The 26,613-nt window shown below is 38.3% G+C and overlaps 2 protein-coding genes across 11 annotated transcripts in view; one reads left to right on the forward strand and one right to left on the reverse strand.

Moving 5' to 3' along the window:
- CFAP74 (cilia and flagella associated protein 74) overlaps positions 1-6,724 on the reverse strand; it is a 74,528-nt gene extending 67,804 nt beyond the window's left edge. For 3 of the 5 annotated variants that reach the window (XR_013941414.1, XM_080564414.1, XM_080564411.1), the window contains exons 1-4: positions 6,245-6,382; positions 5,354-5,483; positions 4,753-4,890; positions 3,588-3,685 (exon numbers count right to left, since the gene is read on the reverse strand). The gene's annotated coding sequence lies outside the window, so the exon portion shown is untranslated. The other 2 variants (XM_080564412.1, XM_080564413.1) reach the window with 2 other exon arrangements.
- Positions 6,508-26,613, forward strand: part of PRKCZ (protein kinase C zeta) — a 48,071-nt gene continuing 27,965 nt past the window's right edge. Inside the window, exons 1-5 of one of the 6 annotated variants that reach the window (XM_080564458.1) lie at positions 6,508-6,638; positions 7,362-7,550; positions 11,126-11,247; positions 15,619-15,708; positions 16,119-16,169. In XM_080564458.1, the coding sequence (XP_080420584.1) occupies positions 7,480-7,550; positions 11,126-11,247; positions 15,619-15,708; positions 16,119-16,169 (334 nt within the window). In that variant the 5' untranslated portion in view covers positions 6,508-6,638; positions 7,362-7,479. Of the gene's footprint in view, positions 6,702-6,788; positions 7,035-7,073; positions 7,240-7,361; positions 7,551-11,125; positions 11,248-15,618; positions 15,709-16,118; positions 16,170-16,243; positions 20,395-20,451; positions 20,762-26,613 lie in introns of those variants that run through there. The other 5 variants (XM_080564456.1, XM_080564459.1, XM_080564457.1 and 2 more) reach the window with 5 other exon arrangements.

Genomic DNA, 26,613 nt, shown 5'->3' on the forward strand with positions numbered 1-26,613 from the left:
CTTTAACATAGCCACTGGGTAATGTAAGTTGCTAGCAAGTACAGGCTTGCATTAGTTGCTTACTGGATAAGTAACTGGAAAAAAAGAAGAGCACTGGGAATTACCTTTGCTACCACAAATATCACAAAGCCCTGAATATTCATGCATTGGGTTACTAGACGGGGGTGAAGAGGATGTTTTTCTTTAAACTATAAAAAAAAAAGTGGCCAGCTTTAAGGAGGAAACGTGTGGAACAGGCACGGACGTAGCAAGCCAACATATAGGCCATTGAGCTATTCCAGTATTAGAACTACCACAGTCTTTTAAGATTAAATAAAGATTGAGTGATGAAATACAACGTAATCTGTAAAACATCTGGCACCATACTCCATCCAGGCTGCTCTTCCTTTATTGTTACATTTCTTTTACAGTTAGCCAAACACAAAAGATCTATTTCTGTACCTCTTAAACTTACCACATTTTTATAGGCATCTATTTAGGATTATCCTACCCTCATCTTTCCAGGGTGTGTGTGCAACTAATATATATATATAGATGAGATTCTACATGTAAAAGCCAGGAGGATTCTACATATTGTTTATAAACTACAGTGCATATAGTATTTTACAATTGAACCTATACTTTATAAAGAAGAAACATTTTATATGTTGGCTATGAGTATCTTCAGATTGCACTAGTGGTGTTTTTGTTTATGCTTAGTGAAGGACTCATCAGGCACTTTCAGGATTTGGAGTATTTTGAACTAAGAATGCCTGTGTTTCATTCAAACTCAATGCTAGCTGAGAATAATGAGAATTCAGAGAAGCGTAATTAAGTCCGGTTAAGGGAAAGCAATAAAATTAGGATACTCGAGAATCCAAGGTGAATACTTGACCCCCAGGGTTGTCTTTTTTTGTTTAAAATTTTCACCATTTTCTTCCATCCTCTGAAATGACAGTTACATGTCTTCAGTTGCAGAAACATCAGTTTCCTTTCTTCTCCAGTTTCTTTCACTGTTACCTTTCAGAAGTGGAATCATTGCTTTCTAAAGGATTAGGATCAGGTTATGCAGCAAGAAGAAAGGAGTCTCTATGGTTTCCAGCGTATTGTCTGCTGATGTACATACACGAAAGGAAAATGGGCAAAAAATGTGTTTTCACAGGACGGGTTGCTTAAATATCCTGGAAAAATAAACACAGAAGCGTAGAGGTTTGGTTCTGTGTTTTTAAATGTGCGTAGCTTGGGCTACGCATAGAATTCTCCTTTATCCTCCAGGCTAATGTGGTGCCAACAAAAGTAAATTAGCTTCTGGGTACTTCTATCTTCCATAAAAACCACAAATAAAGGACGTGTTGTCTTAAAATAGTCTTGAAACATTATTCATTTTCTCTATATTAACACAGGCTAGAAAACCACTAATATGCAACCCAGCAAGGAAATCAGTAAGGAACTACCATGGTGATTTCTGATGGTATGTAGGATATATGCTTTACTCCAGAGTATGTTAAAACATATTAATGATTTGACTTATACTTTTTTTAATCCAAACTCAGAGGCATTTGGCCCATACTTGCTCCCACTGGATCCAGTGATTTCAATGCTATTACTTCAATAGAAAAAATAGCTTGTCTCTTTCCTGGGAAAAAGAGAGAAAGTGGGCTGAAGAGAAATCTGCACGTCTGCATATGCTGCTGGTTTGATTTGTCAGAGAAGAAATTCTGTGGAGATGCATTTTCATTCCAGAGTGACACAGAACTGGTTACGCACATTTCACGTATGTTTGAAGATAACAGCTTTCTCTTTCCTTTTATCTGTTGTTTTGTTCATAGTCTGAAATCATCAGTTCTAATCCCTATAAATCTTTAAAACCTTGGAAAGCTGATAGATCCTAAAATATCTGAAGATCTTAAGTCACTAGTTCAAGTAAAAATGGGACAACTGTCTTCTCCTTTTATTAAGGTAAAAGTAGTATTAATTGGCCTATTTTTTTCAATAACTGTCTTTAAGAACTATTTATCATAATCATGTCTAAATTCAAATATTTATGGGAGAGAAAAGGAGACGGATTTTTTTTTTTGTCAACCCTGTCAGCAACATACAAGTACTTGTGGATGGAGCCATTTAAAAAACAAACAAACAAATTAATTTCAGCAAGGCTAATGTAGAAAAACCCACAGGTCCTGCCACCCAGTCATCGGGTTTAAAACCCTACAACTCTGGGTCTTTGTCTAAATTTATAAGAACTTTGTACATCATCTATGATGAGTCCACACAAAGCAATGACTCTTTAAGAATGTTTAATGGTCGGAACATTCCCAATAGTTTTAGTCATTTAAGCATTGAAGGACCTAGCTGAGTCACTTGCTAGTTAATTGCACAACTTTATGTGTTCATTTAACTATCAGAATTAACTCAGAGAGCTTCTTCTCCTTGTTTCTTATACCCAGTAGAAATGGCAGAAGTAAACCAACAGAGCACTAATAGCCCCCAAACTACACAGATAGTGTGTTCAGCTCTCCTGAATTCATCATCTGTGAAATAAAATGAACCATAACAAATATGTATCCTTTGATCTTTGTTTCTAAATGGATATATTTCTTTCAAAAGCAGCTTTCTGTAAACCAGAGAGAATGCTCTGGAGATGAGGCAGACGAACTGGCAGTGATAGTAAACCAAGAGCCTCCTAACACAGGATTATCAATTCATGTTATGCTTCCGGTTAAATAGCGCCTTTGCCTCCCACTCACAAGGCATCCAGCAGACCTGGAGTGTTTCTCTCAGAAACCTGCAATTCTCCTTTAATATTCAACTCAGGAGTCCCCACTGGGTTCAAGAGCTGAGCTTTTCCCCTTTAGGATCTGGGATACACAATGATAACAGTTATCAAACAGACTTTCTAAATTTATGTATAATTCAGACCTAAAAGTGAAGAAAAATCATTTCAACGTGAAAATCTCTTTACCTGTATTGACCAAAAGTACTGTTCATAAGAATAAGCCACTGTATCCCTTCACTAGCCCAGCTGCATGAGCCTTTAGCTACTGAACTATGAGCCATGGCTTACTGCGTGCATTCTACTAAGAAAAAACATTCCTTTAATGGCTATAAATTGGCCAAACTTTCTTTTATGCAGCCAAAACACCCAACACCTTTAAATCTCTCTCCCTTTGGTTGTAGCCTGGATTCACAGACTTTTTTTTTGTATCTGTTCTTATGTTCACAATTCCAACTTATACAAGAGGAAGCACACAATACGAATGAGTAAGCATTAGGATGCTCCCTTTCTTCCTTTCTTTCTGCAGCAGCCATAGCTGGCAGAACAACAAGGGGTTAATGCAAAGCACAAGCACTCAAACAGGTTTGTACATCAAAATGTGAAAAAGAACTGCTGAGATTGTTTGCGAAGGAAGGTCAGAACTATCTGTAAGACCTGAATTGCATTTTCATTAGACAAATGCATCTATTGATAGATCAGGAAGAGGCAAATGCACAGTGGAAATAATAGCACAGGAGCTAAAAACCAATAACATTCAATATATGCAATAAATTTCAGATGCAACAGCAACCTTCCAAAACCATATTACTTCTTCCAATACCATGTTACTTACAGATTTTAAGCAGGATGAATGAAGAAGATGAGTGAAAACTCATGTTTGTCTCTTGGTTATGCTGAGTCCAGCTTGATGAGAAAATAGTTCCCTGTGAGCTAAAAACAATTTTAAAAAGCACATTTTTAATTTTTCCTCCTGGTTTTGTAACTATTTGTGACAGAATACTAGTAACGTGTGAGAAATTAAATTATTTTTACAGTATTCAGTAAACTAGTTAACTTTTAAACCCATAAATATTCTAATTTCTTCCTGGTTGTAGTGTATAAAAATGTTATTTGACAATTAGTTGTTTCTTTTGAGTGCTGCATGTAGAGAAAATGCTCTGAGAGATTTTAGAATATTATTCCTTTTACAGAAAAGGTTAAAAGGCATTACTTTCTTTATGTGAACCCTGGAATAAACTGTTTTAATTTCATTCTGTGGATTCAGTGAGGTGTATACGTGCTTCATTTTCTAAGTATATGAGTAGATCTATTAAAATAAAGGGAATTACATATACATAAACACTCATATATATGTATATACGCATCTGCATATATATACACAGAGATATGCAGGACAAAACATTCTCTGAATAACGGCCCAAGACAGAAAGGAACATATATCTCTGCTGCACAACTTTCCTATGCAACTGCAGCTTGTTTCTTTCAAGACACTGAGGTAAAAAGAATACTGGATCATTATAAGGAAATTTACTACATTCTTGTTAGAGCCACTAAAACAGCTGTACTGCCTAGCCTAAGAGTTTCCAAAGCCATTAAACAGCAAGTGTTTCTTAAAACTTTAAAAAGGAAAATACAGATAGAAAAACCTTGTAGTGGAGCAAGATTTATAGGCACTAATACAAATATCTATGCCTGAAGCAGCACTTTAAAGTAATGCTATAATTAACTTCAAATAATTTGTATTCACTTTAAGCTAATTTTTAAAAGAACAGTTCTTAAGAGCCAACAGCATTAAAGTAAAGAACTACCACTTACATGCACTGTGTATTCAACTGTGTGTTTCCCAGACAAGTTGCCTGGGCATATCTTGCCATCTGCTGGAAATATCCAGACATACATTCTTAAATACAGGCTTCAGATTTACTGTCACAAATACTGGCACAATGAAATAATGAATATAAAATGAAATAATATGAAATAAAATAAAATGAAATTACCTGTAAGACCCTTAAAATAGCCGCGTTAATAAGGATATCAACAGGTGTTCAAGTTTGGGTGTAGCGGACAGCAACAGTATGACTTTTTATTAAGCTGAGGATGATTCAGTAGAAGATAAAAATACAATGATCTGCCATCTGAAAAAGCAAACAAACAAGCTCAGGAGTACATTCAGGATTTACAGTTCTAGGCCAACAGAAGATAATGACGTTTTAAAAGCAATATGCCTGAAACAATGATCATACAATATGTTGCATTTTCAAACCAGTTACAACCTTGTTAGCTAATGCACAGAGGAAAGCTGACATCCTCTCCAAAAAATGCCATCTGCCCAGAAGTGGAAAGCAATCTACTACAAAATTGAAGTGCTTAAATAGTCTTGCAACTAGAAGAGATTTTTAAATTAACATTAGTACTAGGTGATCAGCTACCAAATCTCTGCAAGATGTAAAAAACATACGGTTAAGACTTTCCTTAAGCACTGAAAATGCACCTAGTATTTTAACCTGAGTAAGCTGTGCTAGAGAAAAACAAGAAAACAAACAAAAACCAATAAAACACACGAAGTGCCAAAATCGCAGTTCTGAAGAACTCTGCTACCTTTTATCTCCCAGTTCAACAAGCTGAAGTCATCAAACTGACATGACAAGGAGATCAAAGTCTAGCTTGCTCTGAAATTATCTTTGTAGACATATCTTACATATCAGTTTCCATTTAAAGCAGAGGAAATCTGAAAGAAGAGGAAAAAAGAAATTATATCGACGGTTTCCACCGAGTTAAAATTAACACTGGATACACTATTCATTCAGGTTAAAAATTGATAAATGAAGACATCTGGTGCATTTCCTTGGTGTCACAGAATACATCTAGACTGATGGGAGTAAGTTTTGCCACTCTACAGCTACTTAAAGTAGTAAAATAGCACTGAACTATGCACGTTCTGGAAGACTGTAGAAACAGCAGAAGAAAGCAGCATTCATATGAACACACACACATAAACCCCCCGTAAATCTTGTGAAAGTGCTAAATGGCGTCCAAAAGGAACTTGATGTAGGTGAACACAAAACAATGGCAGGAGACTAAGGACATTTCTTTGTGTGTGTATTTTCAAAATACAGATTACGACTGCACAACTGAAGGTGGTCAGAAAGTCTTAAGAGTTGCTACACAAATTCAGACACATCAGTTTGTCTTACTTTGGAAGTTTGGTGTGTTACCATTGCCCAGTAACAGGTAAAAATAGACCAGCGAAGACCCAAGGCAAACTTTTTCCATAGATAATTGCTTGGAAGATTGTTTTAAGGCACACAGTAATTGTTTGGCCAGCACAAGCAGCGTTTCTGTGCAGGTTCAGCTCCCCCATGCCTTCACCTGAAGAGCCCCATCTCCTGCTGTATGTGAGGGACGACTGGGCTTCGAGCACCAATGAGGTATAGTTTAAAATAAAATAAAAAAAATACTTCATAAAACCGAGCTAGAAAGGACATTAACCATTTCAGAGACTTCAGTTCCCGGAGCTCCAGCGCGCTGCGGCCGCCCCCGGGCGGGCCTTCCCCGCGGCCGCCCCTCTCCTCAGCGCCGCCCCGGGCCGGCCCAGCCTCCCGCAGGCCCGGCGGGGAACGAAACCCCCGGGAGGGCTCCACAAGGGTCGGGCGGGCCCGAGGGGAGTCGGGCTGCCCCGTGAGGGGAGGCAGAGGGAGCGCTGAGAAGCCGAGCGCAGCAAGACACACCCGCCCGCTCACCACCCACCCGCCACTCCTGTCACCTCGCCCACCGCCCGCGCGGGAGGAGAGCGTTTGCCGCTGGCTCCTCTGATTGGCTGCAGGTGTTCGCCTACCGCTTCCTTTCTAGCTTTCGATTGGCCGGGAAGCTCCTGCTCCGCCAGGTAACGGTTCTCGGCCCGCGATTGGCCGCAGGTAGACGGTATCCTTTCGGGGATTGGCTCCAGGTGAGTTGGGGCTTGCTATTGGCTGGCAGGTGGAGCGGGAGGTTTCTTATTGGCTGCGGGCGCCGGCCCTCCTAGGCCGCCATGTTCGGCGCGGGGGCGCCGTTGCCAGCAGCGGCGGCGGGGCGGGGCCGTGACTGAGGGGGGCCCGATCCCGACGGGGGGCCTGATCCTGAGGCGACTGCGGGGGGGCGGGGGGAGCTCAGCCCGAACTTCTGCCGGGACTTGGAACAACTTCAGCCCGGGGGGGGCTCCGGGGCTTCCTGGGGGGCCCGGAACGGCCGGACGGACCGACAGACGGCTGGCCGGACCGATAGACAGACCCCGGCGGCGCAGGCAGGGGGAAGGGGCAGAGCTGAGGGGGCACTCGGGGGCTTTGGTTGAGAGCTCTTTGTGCCAGGCACGAGCCGTCGGGTGCTTGGGTTGGAAACGTATTTGGGAAAAAAAGTTTAAAACGCTTGGGATATTTCCTTAAAAACCGAAGCGCGCGCGCTGTGTCGTTAACTCTTCTCGTTGAACGTATCTGGGAGTCAGGAGTCCTGTGGGTTTCATGTTGGTTTCTTGGCTTTGTACCCAAAGCTGCCGGGCTTTGTAAAGTTTGGCACGCTGCTCCGGTTTGGTGGGATGTGTGCGTGCTCATCGGTGTCCTGCTTTCCTTTGCAGCTGGGCTGGAAGGCACCTGGGGGAGAACTTCGTGTTGCAGCTCTCCGGAATTAGAATTACACAGCTCGAACGAACTTCTGTGGGCTTATAACTTCGCCTCGGCTGCCCGGTACAGACCATGCCTAGCAGAATGGGCTCCAAAATTGATTTGAACAAAGACTTCATCAGAGTGAAAACACACTACAGTGGGTAAGTCTGTGTGGTCTCCCCTCTCTGTCGTGCCCTGCCGAATTTAGACGCACAGAGACGACAAGTCCATGGTCTGATCTCGTGGTAAAGTAATCAGGGCATTTGTAATTGATGTCAGAGAGGTAAACCAAACTGATGCATTTGTAATTAATGTCAGATAGGTAAGCCAAACTATTAAAAATCCTTTGGACTCCTGCAACATACTGATTGTAGGAAAGAGTTGATAGCTTATTCTTGGGTCTCAAAGGGGGAAAAATATGTAAGAATGGCATGCAGTTATTGTGGGCTGATAAGTTATTGATTTCTGCTTCATTACAATGTTTGTGGTCACAGATGTATCCATTTCTTGCATCCAGATGCAGTTATTATCTTTATTATGGAGTAGTTGTCTCTGATCAAATGTAATACATGTTACATAACGATCTCTACATTTACAGCTTACTCCTGAAGTCAGGTGGAGACTGAAGTATCTCCTTAGGACAAAATGTAGAATGTTTAATACCAGATTCCTCTTCCAATGGGGTTTTTTAGATGCTATTTTAATTCAGAGCAGTTCCTGTCTTGGAAAATGAGAGTAGTTTTTTTTGTGGGTAAATGTGTAAGCCTTCAAACAATAAGCGGGTGCCATTGGTTTTGGTTTTCTTTCCTTTTTTATAAACTTTAAAAAGAAGGATTATTGGAATTATGTAGGTAAATGAGAAATTAAAGAAATTTCGTTAGGTCTCATGTTAAGAGTAAATTCAGGTGAACCTATCCAAGCTGCTTAAAGGTCCAGTTATAAGAAGTGATTAAAAATCTAAATTAAAAATCCAAACATCAAAAAACCTTTGCTTTCCTGCTATGAATGAATACCCAAAGTAAACTGTTAGTCTGTAACTTGTAAACACTGTTAGGCTTCCCTTTATTTTTTAATAACTGCTTCCCCCTCCCTTGCAGTGTTTAGACTAATGCTACATGAAGGGCAGTGAGATGTTAACACATCTGCTTCCGTTATCTTCACAATGCTTATTTTGGCAGCTCTGATTTAAGGCAATAAATTAAGTCCTGGTTCTTATGACTTCAGTCAGTTGCTGGCAGACTCAGGAAGCCTTTTTATATTTCATCATTAAATATGTCTGAAAGACAACATTTTAGCTAATTAATTTGCTGCCACTCTGAGGACTTTAAGTTGATGTTGCTTTGATGTCTGTCTAACTCTAAAGCCAAAATTTAAGTCATTTGAGAAGTTAAATATTGGCCTAAGAAAATCTTTAGACTCGATTGGAAGTATTTAGATTCAAATTACTGGCACATGATAGCAGAAGCCTAAGTAATCTTTTCTGATACTTTCCTGTTAAACAAATGTTGATACTGTGGTTTTTAATGCTGTGGTATAGAAAAAAACTTAATAATTAAATGTAATGTAATTATGAAAGTAAGTTCACTAAATTTCATTGAAAACGAAGTGTTTTCTTGATTAAACAAAATAATTTACCAGGTCAATGCCAAGTAATATGGGGTAGAATTCTACAGCAATTTGCAGTGTAGATTTTGGCCTCTTTTGTGTCAAGCCAAAAGCGGAGCAACATACGCATGCAAGGAACTTGGCAAATGCTTGTTTTATCATATAGTAGTATGGAAAAGCATAATGCATTTATTATTATTTCCGCTGCCTTCAATTTCTGGCAGTGCTACTGACAGCTACTGACACAAGTTTTTTCCTTATGTCTAGTCAGTTGATTTTTGTCTTTGTTATGCTGCTTGTAAACTAAAAGTCCAACAGCCTGCTGATTTACAATTCATTTATGTGCCGGTTGAATTTTCACATAATTTTTTAGTAAAAATGTAGGTAAGCTTTTAGTGATGAGAACTCATGTCAATACTTGTGTCTTAATAAAATACAGAAATTTGCAATTTCATTTTTAAAAGTGATGTGTTGCTGAGATGCACGGATATGAGTTGCCTTAACTCTACAAGGGAAGGCACTGTAAACATAAATAGAACTTAGCATAAACAATTTGAGATAGTTTGCTGGCGGCAAATAGTGGTTATATAAAGAGAAAGGTGTTTGTTTAAAGTTTTGTCTGCTCAAAAATGGAGGAGGTGATAACACTGGTTTCATTGCAATTCTGGTGTAATAATTACAAGGGTTATTAGAATAAACTACTGTAATAGTGTACCTCCTGTAACCACTATAGTCAGTGATTTCCTTATTTATTTATTCAGTTTTGGTGTATCATTGTAGTAATCTCCCTCTGGTGTTTGCTTTTTTAATTCTATTCTTGAGGCAGAGTAACTCTGTGAACCTAGAAAACAAAGGTTCTATAACTACTGAATGTTGACTTTAAACTATTGATCAAGTGTCTGTGACTCAGTAAGAGCTCACTATTTTTGGCGTTACAGTAAAACTGGGTGTCTCAGTATCTCCATTCAAATACTGCACATCTTGAAACAAATTCGATAAACTGCAGGAAGTCATTGATGCTGGACAACTTCAGGTTAGGGACAAGTTTATTCTGGTAGCTGCTAAAAGAAGTTAAAATAGGAGTTAATGGTACATTTGAAAAAGTAAAATAGGAGTTGATAGTAAGTGACAGTATGTAGTAAGGTAGAAATCCAGCTTAAAAACCTAAGCATGAGGAAGTTTAAAAAAAAAAAGACAACCATGCATGTTGAGTCTATCTCTGTGGAGTCCTAGGATTGCAGGTATTCATGTTTCTGGGTGTGGCACTTCATACCACAGCATAGTATAAATAACTCTATAAATAGATCGCAAAGGAAAGTAAGCTTGTGTATTTCTCACTGCGTTGTTTCAGTTACTAAGTTTGTCTGGCTTATATGTACTTACTTGAAATCACTTAATTTAAACAGCAGTAGTGCAATGTCTCGTGTACTTTACCTTGGTTCTAAATGTTAGTGCAATCTAACAATATGAGGAATTTTCTTAATATAACTGCCTGTACGTACAACTTGCTGGTCATTAGTTCTTCGTATTACTTTGTAGTGCCCAGTTTTAGCTACCTGACAACAAAAGCATCTTGTGAGATTTTTTTAAGAGTTAAACAGTGAATGATTTGTGTTCATCTCTGCCATGGTTGTCTAATGTGACTACAGAGGCATTAAGACTAAACGCTCTCAAGAAAACACAGATATCAAAACAATTTGAATAAATCTCATTGGTAATTCATATTGGCTATATATGTTTAGCATATTTTAGCTGTTATTTAGTCCAATCTGAAGTTTATTAATTTAGATGTAGAGTGACTGCTATTGTTATCACAACAACAGTTTGAGGCTAATTAATATATTGTCAGCTTCAGCTGGAGTTTGTAATGTGTATGGTGGGGTGGTGTCTTGCTGCATAGTTTCACTTATTTTTTAAAAGATTTTGCAGTAATTGAAATTTTATTTTATTTTTTAATGGAAGGAGTGCCAAGATCAATTTTAATTCTTTTGAAATCTGTGTGTTACTGTACTTTAGACATGGATAGTTATAGTATAAGGGAACTGAACTTGCTGAAGTCAACATGCATTAAAGATGGAACATTAGGTATGTGGATTTTTCTGACAAAAGCTTATGGTTTCGTCTCATGCAGGGACATCCTAATAACAAACCTAGATGCATCAATCAGCTATGATGAACTTTGTGATGAAGTGCATGAGATGTGTAATTTACAACAGGAGCAGCCAATCACCCTGAAGTGGATTGATGATGAAGGTATTGTACTGAAATCTTTAATAATTCTAATTTTTTTGAACGTTATGGTACAGAGAGAGGCATTGAAGCAAATTACATAAAAGCCATTCATGTTGTGGGGTCACTTAATTTGTAAATGCCATGGGACATAACCCTGTCTTATAAAGCAGGAATCTTGGATAAAAGTCTCAAAACATCAAGGTTGTACTTTATTTGAATTCAACACTACAGAGTGAAGGCTCTGTAGAACTTCAGTATTGTACTATTACATACCTAGATGCTGAATGCAGTGTAAGTGTTGATTTTGGACTTCCATGGGCCTAATACCCCTCAATAGCCTCAGTTCAGCAAGCTGACTTTTTAGTATCTTTAACTGTCAGTGTTCAGTATGACAGGCTTTTGCATCTTCTGAATTATGATTTGCCTCTAGAATAAGTTGCTTTTGCGAAGTACTGCAGATAGTATATCAGGAGACTGTTTTACAGTCAGGCAGAATTTTTGTATTTTGTGTGAGGTAAGGTAAGTGTTCAGAATTCCAGTGGTGACATGATTTTCTTTTCTATCGGTTGTTGTCCCTGGCAGCTCTATTGTTGTCCCTGATGGTAGTGTTGATTATATTACTGGTCTGACGTAGTCTATTTGAGCATTAGAGAGTAGATAGATGTTGAGCATTCTATTCAATTGGTTGTTAATATCCTCTTTGTTTAAACACAATGACCAAGCATGAAATAAAGGGACTTGAATTTATCAGAAATAAGTTGGTTCCACTGGTGGTGGGGAGAAAACGTCTGGTGTATCTCAGGTTCGTGTCCAGAAAAAGAAAACTGGGGGGAGAATTTCATGTGTGGGGAAAAACAGTGAACTTCTGTGGAGTAGGGGGGTTCATAAAGTCCTGTAAAAATGATTTGTGCAAGTCTTGGCTGCTTACTCTCTTCCTGCAGGAAAGGCTGATGTCAGATCTCATTGTTCCAAATTATCCTCCTATGTGACATGGTTTATCATTAGTCTTCTTCCACAAGTAGCTGTATGTGAGAAACACTTTTTCTTTAACCTTTCTGTAGGCTCTGAAATGTCGTCGTGATGGCTTTGAATATTTCTTCTTGCTGCATAATGCGGCACTTCTCTACAGCCTTAAGTTAGTTAGAGCCTTCTGGTCGCTGTGAGTAGAAGTGACATGGAGATGCTTGACATTGTGTGCCTTTGCTACTCTTTTCTTGCTTTCTTCCAGAACTTAGGTGTCTGCTTATCATTTGCTAGAAGTGTGGTTCAGCTGTAATTCATGATGGGCAGAACTCTTGACTAGTGGGTTGTGAACGTTTACCATACAATTATACAACTTTGCTAGTGTTTGGTTGTTTACCTGCTCCAACTTCCCAAAGCTACAGTCTGTGGCAGAACTCTTGGAGTGAAGAAAGGTGAAAAATTACTAAATTGATTCGGCTAACACTTTTTAAAATTACTCTTACTAATAGTTGTAAAATAGCATATACTGCCCTCTTAGCTAAGTAGTGCATTGTAGTGGGTGAACAGAATTTCATAATGATTATGAGGAATGAGCGAGCCTGTACTCAAAGAATATTCAGTCCTTTTAAGATGCCAAGGAGACGTAGGAATTTTTCATTTTGTTCTTCACTCTTAATTTCATTATCTGATCAGCAAGAAAGAGGCAGCCATACTGATCTATTTCCTAATACTGTTTCATTGCTGTGTATGGTAGTCTAATAAAAAGTAACCTGATTGAGAAGTGCCCACAGAGTACTTACGTTGCATGTGCTTGGTAATTATATTGCATTAGCTATTTGAACTGCATGATAAAAGGAACACTAAAGTAGGACAGAGAAAACTTAAAGCCTTGAATTGGGGAAATGAGACATGATTACTGTAACTGTTTCTTGGTTTCAGTGTCTGCTTCTGGAGGTTTACTTAGATTAAAACAACAAATTTTCTTTTTTTTAGTTGCTGTTCAGTAATTGTTTCCTTTTAGTCTTGGTTAAATATGTACCTGTGCAAACATCTCAAATTTCTCATTTTGGCTGTTAAATTTTAGTCAATCTACTGTTTTGGCTGCCCTCAATTGTCCCAGGTTTTAAGAGTTATCCTATTTTTGTGTATGAGTGAGTGTTTATACTTACTGCCATGTGTAATTTAAATTCATTTGACTGATTGCATGAGCAGATGTTCTCTTTGAAATAACTTAAAGCAAACAGAATTGCTGATGGCTTAATGGATAAAGAAAACTTAACCAAAGATCCAAAGAAAATGAATTTTTGTGATGAACTTTTTTTAGCATTTCTGTGATATTTTTGACAAGATCAAAAAAGTTTGAACTAGGAATAAGCCATCCATAATAATATCCCACAAACTTGTAAGGAATATGGATTGCTGACTGGCAGCACCAATCATTCTATTGTCTGTCACGCTGCATTATTACAGTATTTAGACTGCCAAGTACACTGGTCTGCTGGGTGGGCTAAACATACCCTGGGGGTGTTTAGGATGATCCATAGGTGTGCAGGAAGAAAATAATAGGACTTCTTTTTATCCTTAAAGCTAAAAATATAAGCTTAACTTGTATTTATCTAGATCAACACTGGTGCCCTTGCTTGGTCTGCAATGCCAGGTGGTCAGTGTCACTTAGGGTAGGCAAGGTATGCTGAGGGAGGAGAAGGTGTTCCACAGTGTTGGAGTTCACAGTAGTGCTCCTCACTTGTGTGGTCACTTCCAGTGCATTGTGATATATTGCAGTTTGTGCGCCTGGTACTCCTAAAGTATGAGCTCTGTCAGCCACTTTTTAAGAGGTAAAAGCAGTGAGGGTCTAATCAGATATGACAAGTTAGCAAAAAAATAAAAAAAAAAAAATCCAAATTTTCAAACGGACAAATGAGTTTACATCCACTATTTAGTGGTCTCACTTAATAGTGCCAGTCAAAAAGCTGGTTGGGGAGATGCTTATTCTTCCTGCCATGGTAAAGATAGCTGGCATAACATTATGGCGACTAACTAATGTGCATTCCTTTGTTGGAAGATGCATAGAAGACGTTGCTGGAGGTTTAGAACAAATTGTGCAGTACGGGAGGTTTGCTGTGCAGTTGGATGGAAGTACAGATGTTGTCTTTTGCAAAAAGACAAATGTTTCAAGTCTGTGCAACTTTTCTGTGCTGACAAGTGGCTGTCAGTAGTATGCTACCTACCAGATCATCTCAAAAGAGGGGAAAAAAAGAAACAGACACCCCCGCTTAATCCCTATGACTGCTTTTCAGAAGAAACCGTGCAATAGTGAGAGTGTATTTTGAAAACAGATATTTGTGAATGTTTACTTTTTTCCCTATGTACGTGTAAACAGAATTTTCTGACCTGTTTAAAAATCTCCAAACAGTTTCAGTGGGTTTTGAATACATATTTTAAGAATTTAAAAATGCAGCTATTTCAGATAAGTTTGGAAGGATCAACTTCAGGGAAGATGGAAACTTCAACAAAAACCTTTGCATAAGTGCTGGACAGGATTGAAGAATGATTTAGTAAGTGCAGCTGATTATGCACTTCTTCCATTTGGATCTACAGATCCTAGAGGTTTTTTAGCTGTGACAGCCAATAAGAGCAATTATCGAAATAAACTGAGCTTAGAACCAGACCTTTGCTCACAAAGTGTTAAACCAAGATTTTCAAAAACAGTGAAGCACATTTGATCACATAGCTCACTAAAAAGATACTACTTTAAATTAGGTGTTTTTTTTGATGAGAGGATTTGTTGTGGCTAAGCAGATCTCATGATTTTTTTCTATTAGCTTTTCTACCAAATGCAAGTTAAAAACCACAGACCAATTTTCCTGAAAATGTCCACACAAACCCTGAAAAGTTTAGAGACTATTAGATTAATTTTATTTCCACATTAACATTTGCATATCTGTATCCCATCCACAACTTTCATCTGTGTATCTTAATTTTTATGCTTTCAGCATAGATTCTTTCTCTATAAGTCTAGTGAAAGAGACTCAAATCTATCTGCACCTTTGTAACTTCCTAAATTATATTGTTCTGCAGTTGACAAAGTTAAGGTAGTAATATAATGGACCTTTAACAAATGGTAAATTAACTTTAGTCTTAAATTTTCAGGAAAGCAGTCCTACTTTTTTCCTGCCATGTGTTAAGATCTTCAAACATATCTATTTGCTAGTATTGTGCTGTCCCTTTGTGAACTAACATAGCGTGTTTCTGTCTGTGCAGTTTGGATAAAAAATAGAAGGAAAAGAATTTCTTCCTATGTTCTGGCTGTGATCAAACTACGGGATTAATTTCAAATTTTTGAAGGAAAAGAAGGCTGATACATGTCTTGTTAACTGAAATTCTCAATATTTCAGTCGTAAATTTACTGATGGATTGTTTTTTCCTTAGGTGACCCATGTACCATCTCCTCTCAGATGGAACTGGAAGAAGCGTTCCGTTTGTATTGTCAAAACAGAGATGAAGGGCTGATAATTCATGGCAAGTATTACACAGTTTGAGAACCTTGTGTACATTGGCTGATAAAACTAATGGCTTTGTAAATGTCAATTTGGAACGACTTGTTAGACTGACAAATGCCATTTTTCTGTATGTAGCTGGTACCCTGTTCTTTGATGTTGTAAGATGGAAGTGTTACTTTGAGTGTGGAGTCTAAAGCTGAAACAGTGCAGTGGGCTTACAGTTCTAAACTGCACTGACTTGTTGATGCTGTAGTCAGGTGTAAGATCTTTTAAGCACGGGCACTAGTTTTGATTACTTCTCAAGCAAAATTATTTAATGGCTTCCAGAAACTTCTGTTTTTGAGTAAATGTATTCAAAAATCAAGGAAATATTACTGTGTCTGAGTACTATTAAGTTTTCACTTAAGAACTATGTATTTCTTGTTTTAGTTTTCCCAAGTATTCCGGAGAAACCTGGCATGCCTTGTCCAGGAGAAGACAGTGAGTACTAGAATGCTATCAATTTCTAGCTTGCATTTTTGGTGTCATATAGAAAAGAAATATATTGAAAGATTTTCATACATGTACACAAAGCCAGCTTATATCTGTTTTGTGCTTTAGTAGAATATAAAATGTTCAATTATTTAATATATATATCAACAGAGAAATGATGTATATCAATACTGTGGTACTATTTTGATATTCCTGAGGATTAATAATGGCTTCTAGTTGGTGGTATGCTGGCAGGAAAAGAGGTCAGGATTTGAGTATGGTCCTTGCTTTTGTCTGTTTTTTTTACTTGCAGGAAAAGGAAGTGATGTACTGAAGAAGAGTGAACTACAGCCTTTTCTGTAAAAGGCTTATTAATGTATCAAAATTTCTAGTTGTGACTAGATAATTATAGATGTCTTATCTGGTAGAAAGGAGGAGTAAATGTGCAATACAGTATCTGCAATCCTTATTAAGCTAATTAGAGAAAATAAGACTTTTCTACACTGGTCAGAAATATTAAAGAAATACTTTTTTCAAGACACTTCATTTCTTTTCAGAAGGAAAAGAAAGGTATCTGTGGTCTTCCCAGTGGTCTTTAGGGTGAACCTGGCAAGCATGTGTGTAGCTGCTTCTAATACATGGTTTTCCATTTATCTGTGGTGTTAGTGCATTGTTTAATATTTTTTGTGTACTTTTTTGTACCTGTCAAAATAGTAGCTCAGTGGTTTCCTATTAATTTTGCTCAGGTTTCAACAAGAGAATAGGTAACCAGTCCCCTTTGTTAACATCACATAATGTAGTTCTACTGAATGAGCAGGCAAATGTAACTTAATTTCAATACTTGTTGGTTCATGAGTTAAAACTGAAACGAGGACTTGTTACATTTTACTGTATGTTGAAAATGTGTAGGTTTTACCATGCTGTCACATTCCAATTAAGAGTAACAGGTTGAAAATATGGGAAAATATTTTCAGGCTTAAGCTTCATGATCATTCTGGCAAGAGCGGTCTTAGCTCTGTAGGTTTAAATATGTTCTTGATGTGAATTTTGTAAAAGGAGCACTACTTTAGGCTATCACACCTTCAGGTCCAAGAATAAACCCGGTCTCGACTGGAAAGGTGACAGATTTGCACAGGCAGGCAAAAAACGAACTGCTCTGTCTACAGAAGATAATGTTAGCAACAGTAAGGTTTCCCATCCCTGTGTTTTGTTACTTGTCCTGTATCCTATTTTGGTAATGATGTTTTCAGGTCTCTGGGTAATTCAATACCTTGGGTGCCTTTGACTTCTGTAAGGCTTACGGCAAAAGACAAAGCAATAGACTTGGAGATTACGTAGCCTTAGAATGCTTGCCGTGTTCTGTTGGGCAGGTCTTGATGCCACAGGTAAGGACAAGTATTAATATTTCATCAGAAGTCTCCATGCTGTGTTCTGTGAAACAGTTGTCTTTCAGTGAAGATGTAACAGCTGATTTCACTTAAATTACTAACTTTGGGGTGCTGTCCCTTCCCCTTTTCCACCTTAACTCTGCAGCTAGGAATGGAACAAACCAACATCACCACTGTGTTTAGGGCTGTTTCCCAATATATTAAGCCCATTCATTTTGTTTTCTTTTTCTAATTTGCTTTTGTTGGATGGAAACTGTAGGGAGTGAGCTCATGGGCATCCATGCTATTCCACTTTCCCAATGTAAGAACTGAAAGAACCAGCTGACTCCAGCTCTGCTTCAGTTACTACAGCTGGTTAATGACAGAAGGAGGAAAGACTTATGTTATACCAGTCTAGACCGGTGCTTGTTCCAAGTAGAATTATTTGCAAAAACACAAGACTCATGTGAAATACTGTCAGGTAGAATATGCTAACTGGAGGGGAGGGAGTGGGGAGGGGAAGGCTGCTGCTTGAAGGGATATCTGTGCAAATCGTGTCAATGTGAAGTTCTCTGCAATTTAATGGTCTTGTTACAGGTGTGGATATTTTAGTACAAAAGTTTTTCGTGGTGTTTTGTAGATGTTGTACTTATCCCAAACCATCAGATGAACCACAGAAATGTATTGATTAGGGTGGTTCAGGTGACCCGGGTGTTCCGTCTGTAGGGTTTTGCAGGTCATGTTGAGTAATCCTTTGATTGTTTAAAACACCTGTTTAGTACGATGTGCTTTATATGTGATTTGTGGTTGGGTTTTTCATTTAATGGATAAATTCAGTGCGTATTGCCTGCTTGCATCGATGGGACCTGGAGGGAAATCTGGTACTGTGGCCTGGTTGTTACTATTTTCAAATTGCTTTACGACAGAGCTATTAAATTGCATCAGTGCTAATTTAGCATACAGTAATGCATTCAGCATTATTGCTTGTCACATATGCGCATACACTTGGACTGTGTGGAGATGCTGCTGATATTGGGGATATTGCTTACTTAAAGGACACGCAAGGCAAGCAGATTAACTGAGTAGAACTTCTTGTGCACCAAAAATACCCATAAGCTTAATTGTTTGTGTTGTATGCCTCAAGTATGAAGTTGACAGGACTAAAATACTGTTCTTTGTGTAGAAATCAGCCAGTATTTCTCAAACTCTTGTTTTATCAGCTTTATTGTTAGCTACATTCATAACAAATCCTTTCCTAGAGCTTCTTCCTTACTCTATACAAGGAGCTTCTAAGTTGGTCTCAAGTTACTTCCAGAGGCAACTAAGCAGTTAATTAGTCACTCTATCCCAAATGGGCTTCTGCTTAAATTAGCAGTCTGTAAGTATGGGCTTACAGTTTGTTACAGAACTGCAGACAGTTGGAAATGAAATTTTTAAACAGCACTATCAAACTGCTCAATTATTTAATTAGCAATATATTGCTCAGGCCTGTTCACATTAGGTCATGGAGTAACTGTATCTAGTTGCATGCAGTCTTCTGAATTGGAAATACTTAGCTGTGAATTTCTGTGGAATTGTAAGGTTTTTCTCTCTGTCTTCAGAACAGTAATCTTTTGGAGTAAGAGTGCGGAAATACGTACTGAGTGTTTTGCATTTATATTGAAATCTTATAATATAATTGCTAGCTGTCCAAGAACTTTGTGAAACCGATGTAGCTTTGAGATTGTGCCAGCCAGTAAAGCTTGAAAGAAATGCATGGAATCATTAATAAAATCAGGAATGCAAATAGCATTTAAATTGTAGTCACGTGGTGTAAGAAGTTTTTTTTGTGCTTGAAGAAGCTCAATTTTTATTAATACAATGCTGTCGGCAAAATCAAACTTGCACAGGTTCTCCAGCCTGATTTACATCATTTTTGTATTCCTTTTGCTCCTGCATTTTTATACTTCTTCCCCTTGTAGACTCAGCTCCTGCTATAGATGTGCAGCTGCTGTTGGAGAAGCAGTCCCTGTACCTTCAGCAGGGCAGTTAACGCACCCCAAGCCGGCATGGCAGCCCTGCTGTGTGGGTGAGGTGGCAGGCTTTCCAAAACACCTCGCATCCCTTCCCAGATGCTGAATGCGACCTCTCGTAGGTGTGCCTCGCGTCTGCTGGCCTGGAGCCTCGGGCACTTTGTCGTGATGTTTCCTGATAAAGATGGGAGACTTTTAGGCCAGTTGTGTGTGTTGAAAAATATTTTTACTTTTTAGATGTAGATGAGCAATTATTTTGGAATCGATATTAAACAAGGCTGTTGGGAAGTGTCTGTATTTCTTGTCTGTGCTCCTAAGTGAGAGCCTTCCTGATATCCTGATGCGAAGCGTGATATCTGATTGGCAGTTTTGTTAATTATTGTCGTCTCCGCTTATTTACCCTGACAGATCTTGCTCTGATTTATTCCTCTCGCTGCTGCGGCACGTTGTATAACAAAGCATGTTGAGCTGAACAATTCCTATTGATCTGTAAGACTTCCCTGCCGGAATTGCCCGTTTTATCAGAGAAATACTTGTTTTTGTGACATCAGCTCCTTGACATCCATGCCATGTTTTAGTTTGTGCCTCAGCTGCTAGCTACAGCCTCCCAAGGGAGCCAGTACCACCCGTGCCTGGATACATGAGGCAGAGATGTGAAAGGGAGAGACGAGGGTAACCAGTCTTCCATTAAATATTTGCGCTTAATGTTCGAGCTGATCCTGCCTATTGTCCTTGGTATCTAATGGTATTCAAACAGCGGCATCGGTGGAATAAAGGGAAAATGTTTCGTTTCGTACCTACTGCATTGTAGAGGATAAAGAATTCCATGCTGAAGAAGCTAAAGAATAAAACCCAGTGAGTAATGCATGCCTTGTACATAGATCTGGTATATCGTCGTGATTGCTGTCGTGAATCGAGGCCATTGATGCAGTGTGTGTGTACGTGTGGTGCGGTAGATAATAGAAGTCAGCGTTTTGGGTATGATATAGTTGCTTTGCCTACCAGCCTCCTTTGCAGCCATAGATGTTACAAATGCACAGATTCCTGCTGCCTCCTGTGCGTAGGGATGTGGCGGCGAGACCTCTCCGAAATGCTGATAAAATTGCAGTGAAAAGCCTCCTTCCTGGGGAGTGTATTTTGGGAGGAAAAGGACAGAAGAGTGAGTGATGCTGCTGCTGCTAAGGGAGATTAATGAAAGAAATGTATCCAAAAAACCCTGACGGTATGTGTTCAGGGCCTGTTTATTTTAAGATTGCTGATCTAATGATGAATGCTTTTAGAAGCATCATTTGCTAAGGCCTTTTTGCTGAATTGTATTTAGTGGATTGTTTAATTGTGAAATGCTTGTTTTGAATAAGGGTTCACTTAGTCTCTAGTAATTTAATCAGAATATACTGTGCTAGTATACCTCTGTTTTTACATCGGAACAAAATGTGTGTATTTAATGTTGAAAATATCTTTGATTTGGGTGGCTAGTGATAACAAATGTTAGGATTGTTTTGTTGTGGGCTTCATGTAATACAAGAATGCAGAGTAAGGAACCTTTAAATCATTTCATAAACAGAATGAATGTTTTTAATGTACAAGTACTTAGAGCATTAGTATGACAGTAGACTAGTGTTCTTATCTTATACTTCTGGCTGATCTTGCTGGCCTTTCTTTTTTGTAATGATTACATTGTGTTGTGAATGTCTCTTATGCTCTTTGTTTATCTGAATAATATTTTAGCATTAGGTGTTTGGGCTTCATGTTTTTCCCATGCCACCTTTCTTGAAAATTTCATTGTAGGGTTGAGTAAAGGTATTGTACTAACCTAGTTATTGTCCTGAGTTATTTTATTTTAGGTATGGATATTTGTTTTCTGCTTTATATTCTGTGTAACACTACAACTAGTTCCAAAAGGCTTCTTGCTAGAGTAGTGTGGCCTGTAAATATTTTTCTAGCTCATAAGGCAGGTTTTTCCCCTTCATTTGTTACTGTATTGGCAGCAGGGATTAGATTATTCAGAGCACGTGAAGCAATTTCATTCCCCAATGAAGAAAGGAACTATAGCGACCATAGAGAGTATTCTGAAGACACAGCTTGGATTGCACTGGGTAATTAGTCAATTTTGAAACTGCTTGTAACCCCCTCCTGGTTTTCAGTAACTGAACTGACAGAGGAGAATTTTGTAATATTTTTAATGTAAGATATATTGTTGCCTAGGAATTGAAAATAGCTGTGTCATAGTTTCTCAAGAATACCTGAAATCTCTCCCTCCATTCTTTTACTGTGTGCCACTTGTTTTTTCATATATGGTATATTTGAAAAATATACGTACAGATCATGAGACAGGGTAAGTCACTGAATACAGAGCTGTAGCTAATCATCTGTTTTGTTCAGAATCACTTAATATTTTTCATTCTAACATAATTCCAGCCTTTTTCTCAGCTCTGAAATATCCAGTGATGAATAAAAAGCTAGGCCTCCTTTTGGGTAATTTAAGTAAGAAATTACAAAGCATGCATCAGTTTGTGGGTTTTGATGTCCTCTGAGTGGAAAATATCAGACGTCTTAGCAGATGTTTGTATACCGCTTCATAAACTATACAGTAGGATAAGGAATACGTGAGCTAGTCTTTAAGGTGTCGTAACAAATACCTTGCATTCCTTTTATTTATTTCACCCCCTCCTCTATTAGCTCAGATTGTAGTGTTGTCGTACAAGGGAGATGTCACTTGCTTTTAGAAAACTTGCTTGAAATGTGATGTCTGGCTCTAGCCCCCCGGCTTACCTCTCCAACCTCAATCTATACGCTTCTCTCGTAAGCTGGAGAATCTGCTTTTGGTGGACAGGCATTTGGGGCCACTAAATTGGAAAGGGGATAAGGGTTTTTGTGTTTCTTGTTGCAATCAGTGGACATTGGCAAAACTGTTAAACGTTTGTTAGGCCTTTCTGTTTTGGTAGCTTGAAAGAACTGTTTAATGTGTAACCCTCTTAGAGGATATGCTCAAGGTTAGGAAGGTGGTATTCTACTTGGGGCTCTCTAACACTTCTTAAAACTGTTCTCTATACAAGTTATGGTTTTTAATGTTTTTTTTAACTGAGCCACAAATAGTCCCAGAGGCTTGCACAGCAGATAAATGGGCTCTTCAGTGTTTCTCTCTTGGAATTTTGAGTTTTGTGAGAAATAAGGTCTTGTGAGGGGAAACTTCAGGTCCTGCTGATTTGAAATGGAGAGCACTTAAGGAGTGAAGCTTTGTAAGAATAAGTAATGATAGTGGTTGGCTAACCACTGCAGACTTGCTGTCAGTTCAAATCTAGGTGGAGTGTAAGTCTTCTGAAGTAAATAAGGAGATAGCAACTACTTCAGGGTCTGCTGAAAGGGTGGTTTTCAGAAGAGGCATTAGAGAGTCCTAATCATCGCTGTCAGTGCAAGAGTTAAGTGCTGAACAGACTGTGCAGTTCAGCCCTTAAACCACAGGGGGAAGGTAGTGACTTGGGTAGTGAAAAAGGAAAAACTGGGATGCTCAATAGTGACCAGAAAGCACCTGATCTGTAGTTCTGAAGTCCCACTACTAATTCTTCTGTAAGTGCTTTCCTTTGTTTATTAGCTGGGGATTTATTTAAAAGTCAACCAGAAAATACTTGAAAGCAAAACCTTGATTTTAGTATGGTTGTGTACTTTTACAATAGCATGATAATACAATCATACAACTCCTCTGTAATTCAGGTTATCATCTCTTCTTTCTTAAGTAAAGCAGGTGCAGATACCCCATGACTAGTACAGGATTTCCTGTTCTTTAGATTTTTGGTTCTGATAAAAATCGTTCTTACCCATAGGGATTGCAAAGAAAGGGAAAACCCAGGCAGTGATAAAATTGATCTTACAGAACAAAAAACCTGATCATACAGAAACCAAAAGTGATCTTACAGAACAGAACCATTGGACCTGCTCCATTAATTTCAAGGTGCAATTTATGCTTTTAACAATAGAACTGCAGGTTAACTGAACGTTACTTCAAACTTGTTAGAAAAAATAACTATCATAATGATTTTACACAGCAGTTCTCATAGTATACACAGAGATAATGGGGAACACAGTAGAGATCAGAAGGGTTTTAGGTGGGAAGCAGCATGTAAACTTTGCAGATCTAGTGTAATTATCTTCCTTTCCTCTGTGGGGTGAATGGAACAGCTCCTTCCGAAAGCTCAAAGACAAATACTATCATTAATTCAAAAGATTTAACCATGCTTTCTTTGACGTGTAGAATGCTGTAGTGTTCCATTAACAGAGCAGATGAGAGGACAGGTACATAAGATGGTATCATTTGCATTTTTTCTCCTGTAACTATGAGAAGCTCTGGGATGGATAGCTGCTTTCTTGGGAAAAGGTAGTTCTCTGCATCATAAAGTAAGTTGGAAGACTGATTCAGTTTGCTATTAGTGTATAATTATTTAATCTAGAGTATACCAGGTCTGTTGAACTTCTGAAAGTATTCAGGTTTTTCTTATTTGGTTACTAAATAATGATAAGATTAGTGATACTTTATAATGCTGCTAATGAGTTCTTAGTTATACTTGTGAAATGTCCAAATGTTCTCTCTCTATGTTGTGAGGAAGCCTAGAAGGAGTGCAAGTACAGCTGGGAGAGTCTCTGAGGTGTGACTCCTGTTGGACGATAAGTATTGAGCACAACTTACAGAACTCGTGACATAAGTGGACAAATGTGGATTCTTGTTAATTTCAGTTTTCCTCCTAACACAAAGCAGAATGAGGTACTCTGAGATACTGATGGGTCCTGTCTGTCGGGCTGGAAGGTGATAGATCTGGAATGTTAATCCTGCTGCAAGGTAATAGTATCCTGTCATACTGAGATACTGCACACTCCTGAATTCCTTCCAATTGAATCTGCTAATATCATACCCAGAGAAATGCACTTGGTCTGATTTATTAGAAGAGATAAAGTACACATTTATGAACTAACACCTAAACTGAGCTTCTGCCATTCTGCTAATACTGGAATAATGTAAACGTTTGGAAGGGAAATGGAACTGTTTTTAGAATGGATCATAAGCCGAAGTAATAGGATCATGCTGTGAAGGAAAACAGCCTGACTCAGAAAGTATGTCTTAACATTCAGAGTGTGGGAATCAAGTAATGGTTTCAAGGGCATCGGGGAGGCTACCTTATACAAGCCTTATTGATTTGAAATAATGTGAAATTCATTTTGAATAGCTGGTGGGTTTTTTGAGTAGGTTTGCATTTTCCATTGATGATGTAATTGAATAGGTGTGGATGTCTATCACTTGAAGTCAAATCAAGTCATTTGATGTACATTAGAAGAAAACTTAAGAAATACATCTATTAACTTAGAAAAAGATAGCCAATGAAATACAGCTAATTTAAAAGTCAGGTACACCACTGAGAAATCAATTAACCATTTCCTGTAAGGCTTACAAAATCTTCTAAAAGGTGTTCTGGAAGGCTTGTCAACAGTTAACTTCTTTGTTTTTTCCCTCCAACCCTTTCAATAGATATGTTATAATTTGCTGTTTAAGATAATGAAGACTAGGTGGAAGTTTGATCTGACCTAGTCTTAGCTGGCCACGCTTTAACAAACTGGATTCAGTTCCTTCTGATCGCTGTCTGGCGCAGTCACAGGAGGGACACAAAGGGCACTGGGGGGAAAAAGAATTGGTTCAGGATTCTGGCAGTAGCTTTTACTAGCTTTGCTGTCACTGATGCCAGGCTAATGTTGGAAATTACTTTGAGCTTTGCTAGTGTTGTCCACTGCAGGTCTACACGTGATAGAGCTCTTCAGATAAGTGTTTTGACTACTGATACTGGAATTCTCACCCCTATAGCTACCAATGCATAATGAATTACATAAACTAAAAGGACTCAGTTTTTTCTAGACTATGTGGTGCCAATATAGCTCAAGACTACCTAGCAAGTCTTAAATCATGTGAGCTACTGAAAATGAAGTAGGACCAAATTCCTGCAGTAAACTTCATTGGGTTGCTCCTTGATTCTTTGTATGCCTGCTTCAGAAATTTCAGACTGTATTGAAGATGGAGGCTTTCAGTTACCAGGTTATTTATAGTAGAAGGTAGTGCTTCTTGTATGTACTAATACATAGAAGGTTAAAAAAAAAAAAAAAGTGGCCTGCCAAGTAGATTCAGATGGTAGTAAAATGGTGAATATTTGGGATGTGTTCTGCTTCAGTAATCTGGGTTTTGTTTGCACTGAGGGCTTGCTAAATACAAATGAGAGGTTTGGCTAAAGCTATAAAATGTAAAAACATGAAACATGGGCAATATCTAGATAAAAATATACCTAAATAAAAAAGTGAACTTAATAGTTTGGGTAACTAGGTATACTGCTTAGACGTCTGTGTGTGACAAATGGGGTTTAATACTGAACAAATGTTTCATTTCCTCCTGAAATTATTTTGCTATACATTTCTTAAATATTCAGAACTTCATTTTGATCTAATTCAACACTAAGGCAAATTAAATCATTTACGTACTGGTTCCGTATTCTTGTGGCCTTTTTTTTAAATACATTTTAATGTCAAACATTTTTGTTTTGAATAGATATTAATGAGTAAACTCTGGGCTGTTAATCACCAAGTCAGATTCTTAACAGCTCTTAACAACTAGTTAATAAATGGTTAGTCTCCCAAGTAAAGAGAACTGTATGCAAGTTCTGTGATTGATTTCACAGTTGGTGTTCTAGAATTCAGTATGGAAGTAAGCTGATTACCCTAACTTCCTACAATTTCTCTGCCAGTGATTGGGAGAATCCTACTCTGATCCTTCTATAATCCCAGACGTATCCATTTTGGTAATACTACAGATGTATTTAACTATTCTCTTGTGTGCCCAGCAGTCTCTAATGAAAAGAATCGAACTTTTGAACGTGATGTAGACTCGCTAAATTGTGCGATTGTGCCATGCTGAAGGTGATGTTGAGTTTTGCATGAGGTTCAAGCTATGATTGCCTGTTTCTGTGCACTGCCCAAATCATATGTAAGCCAGGCTGCTTTAGCCATGATACTTCTTACTGCACTCAGCATCGTAACCAAAATTAC

The sequence above is a fragment of the Anser brachyrhynchus genome, assembly GCF_964034855.1.
Source record: "Anser brachyrhynchus genome assembly, chromosome: 21".
NCBI classification, from domain to species: Eukaryota; Metazoa; Chordata; class Aves; order Anseriformes; family Anatidae; genus Anser; species Anser brachyrhynchus.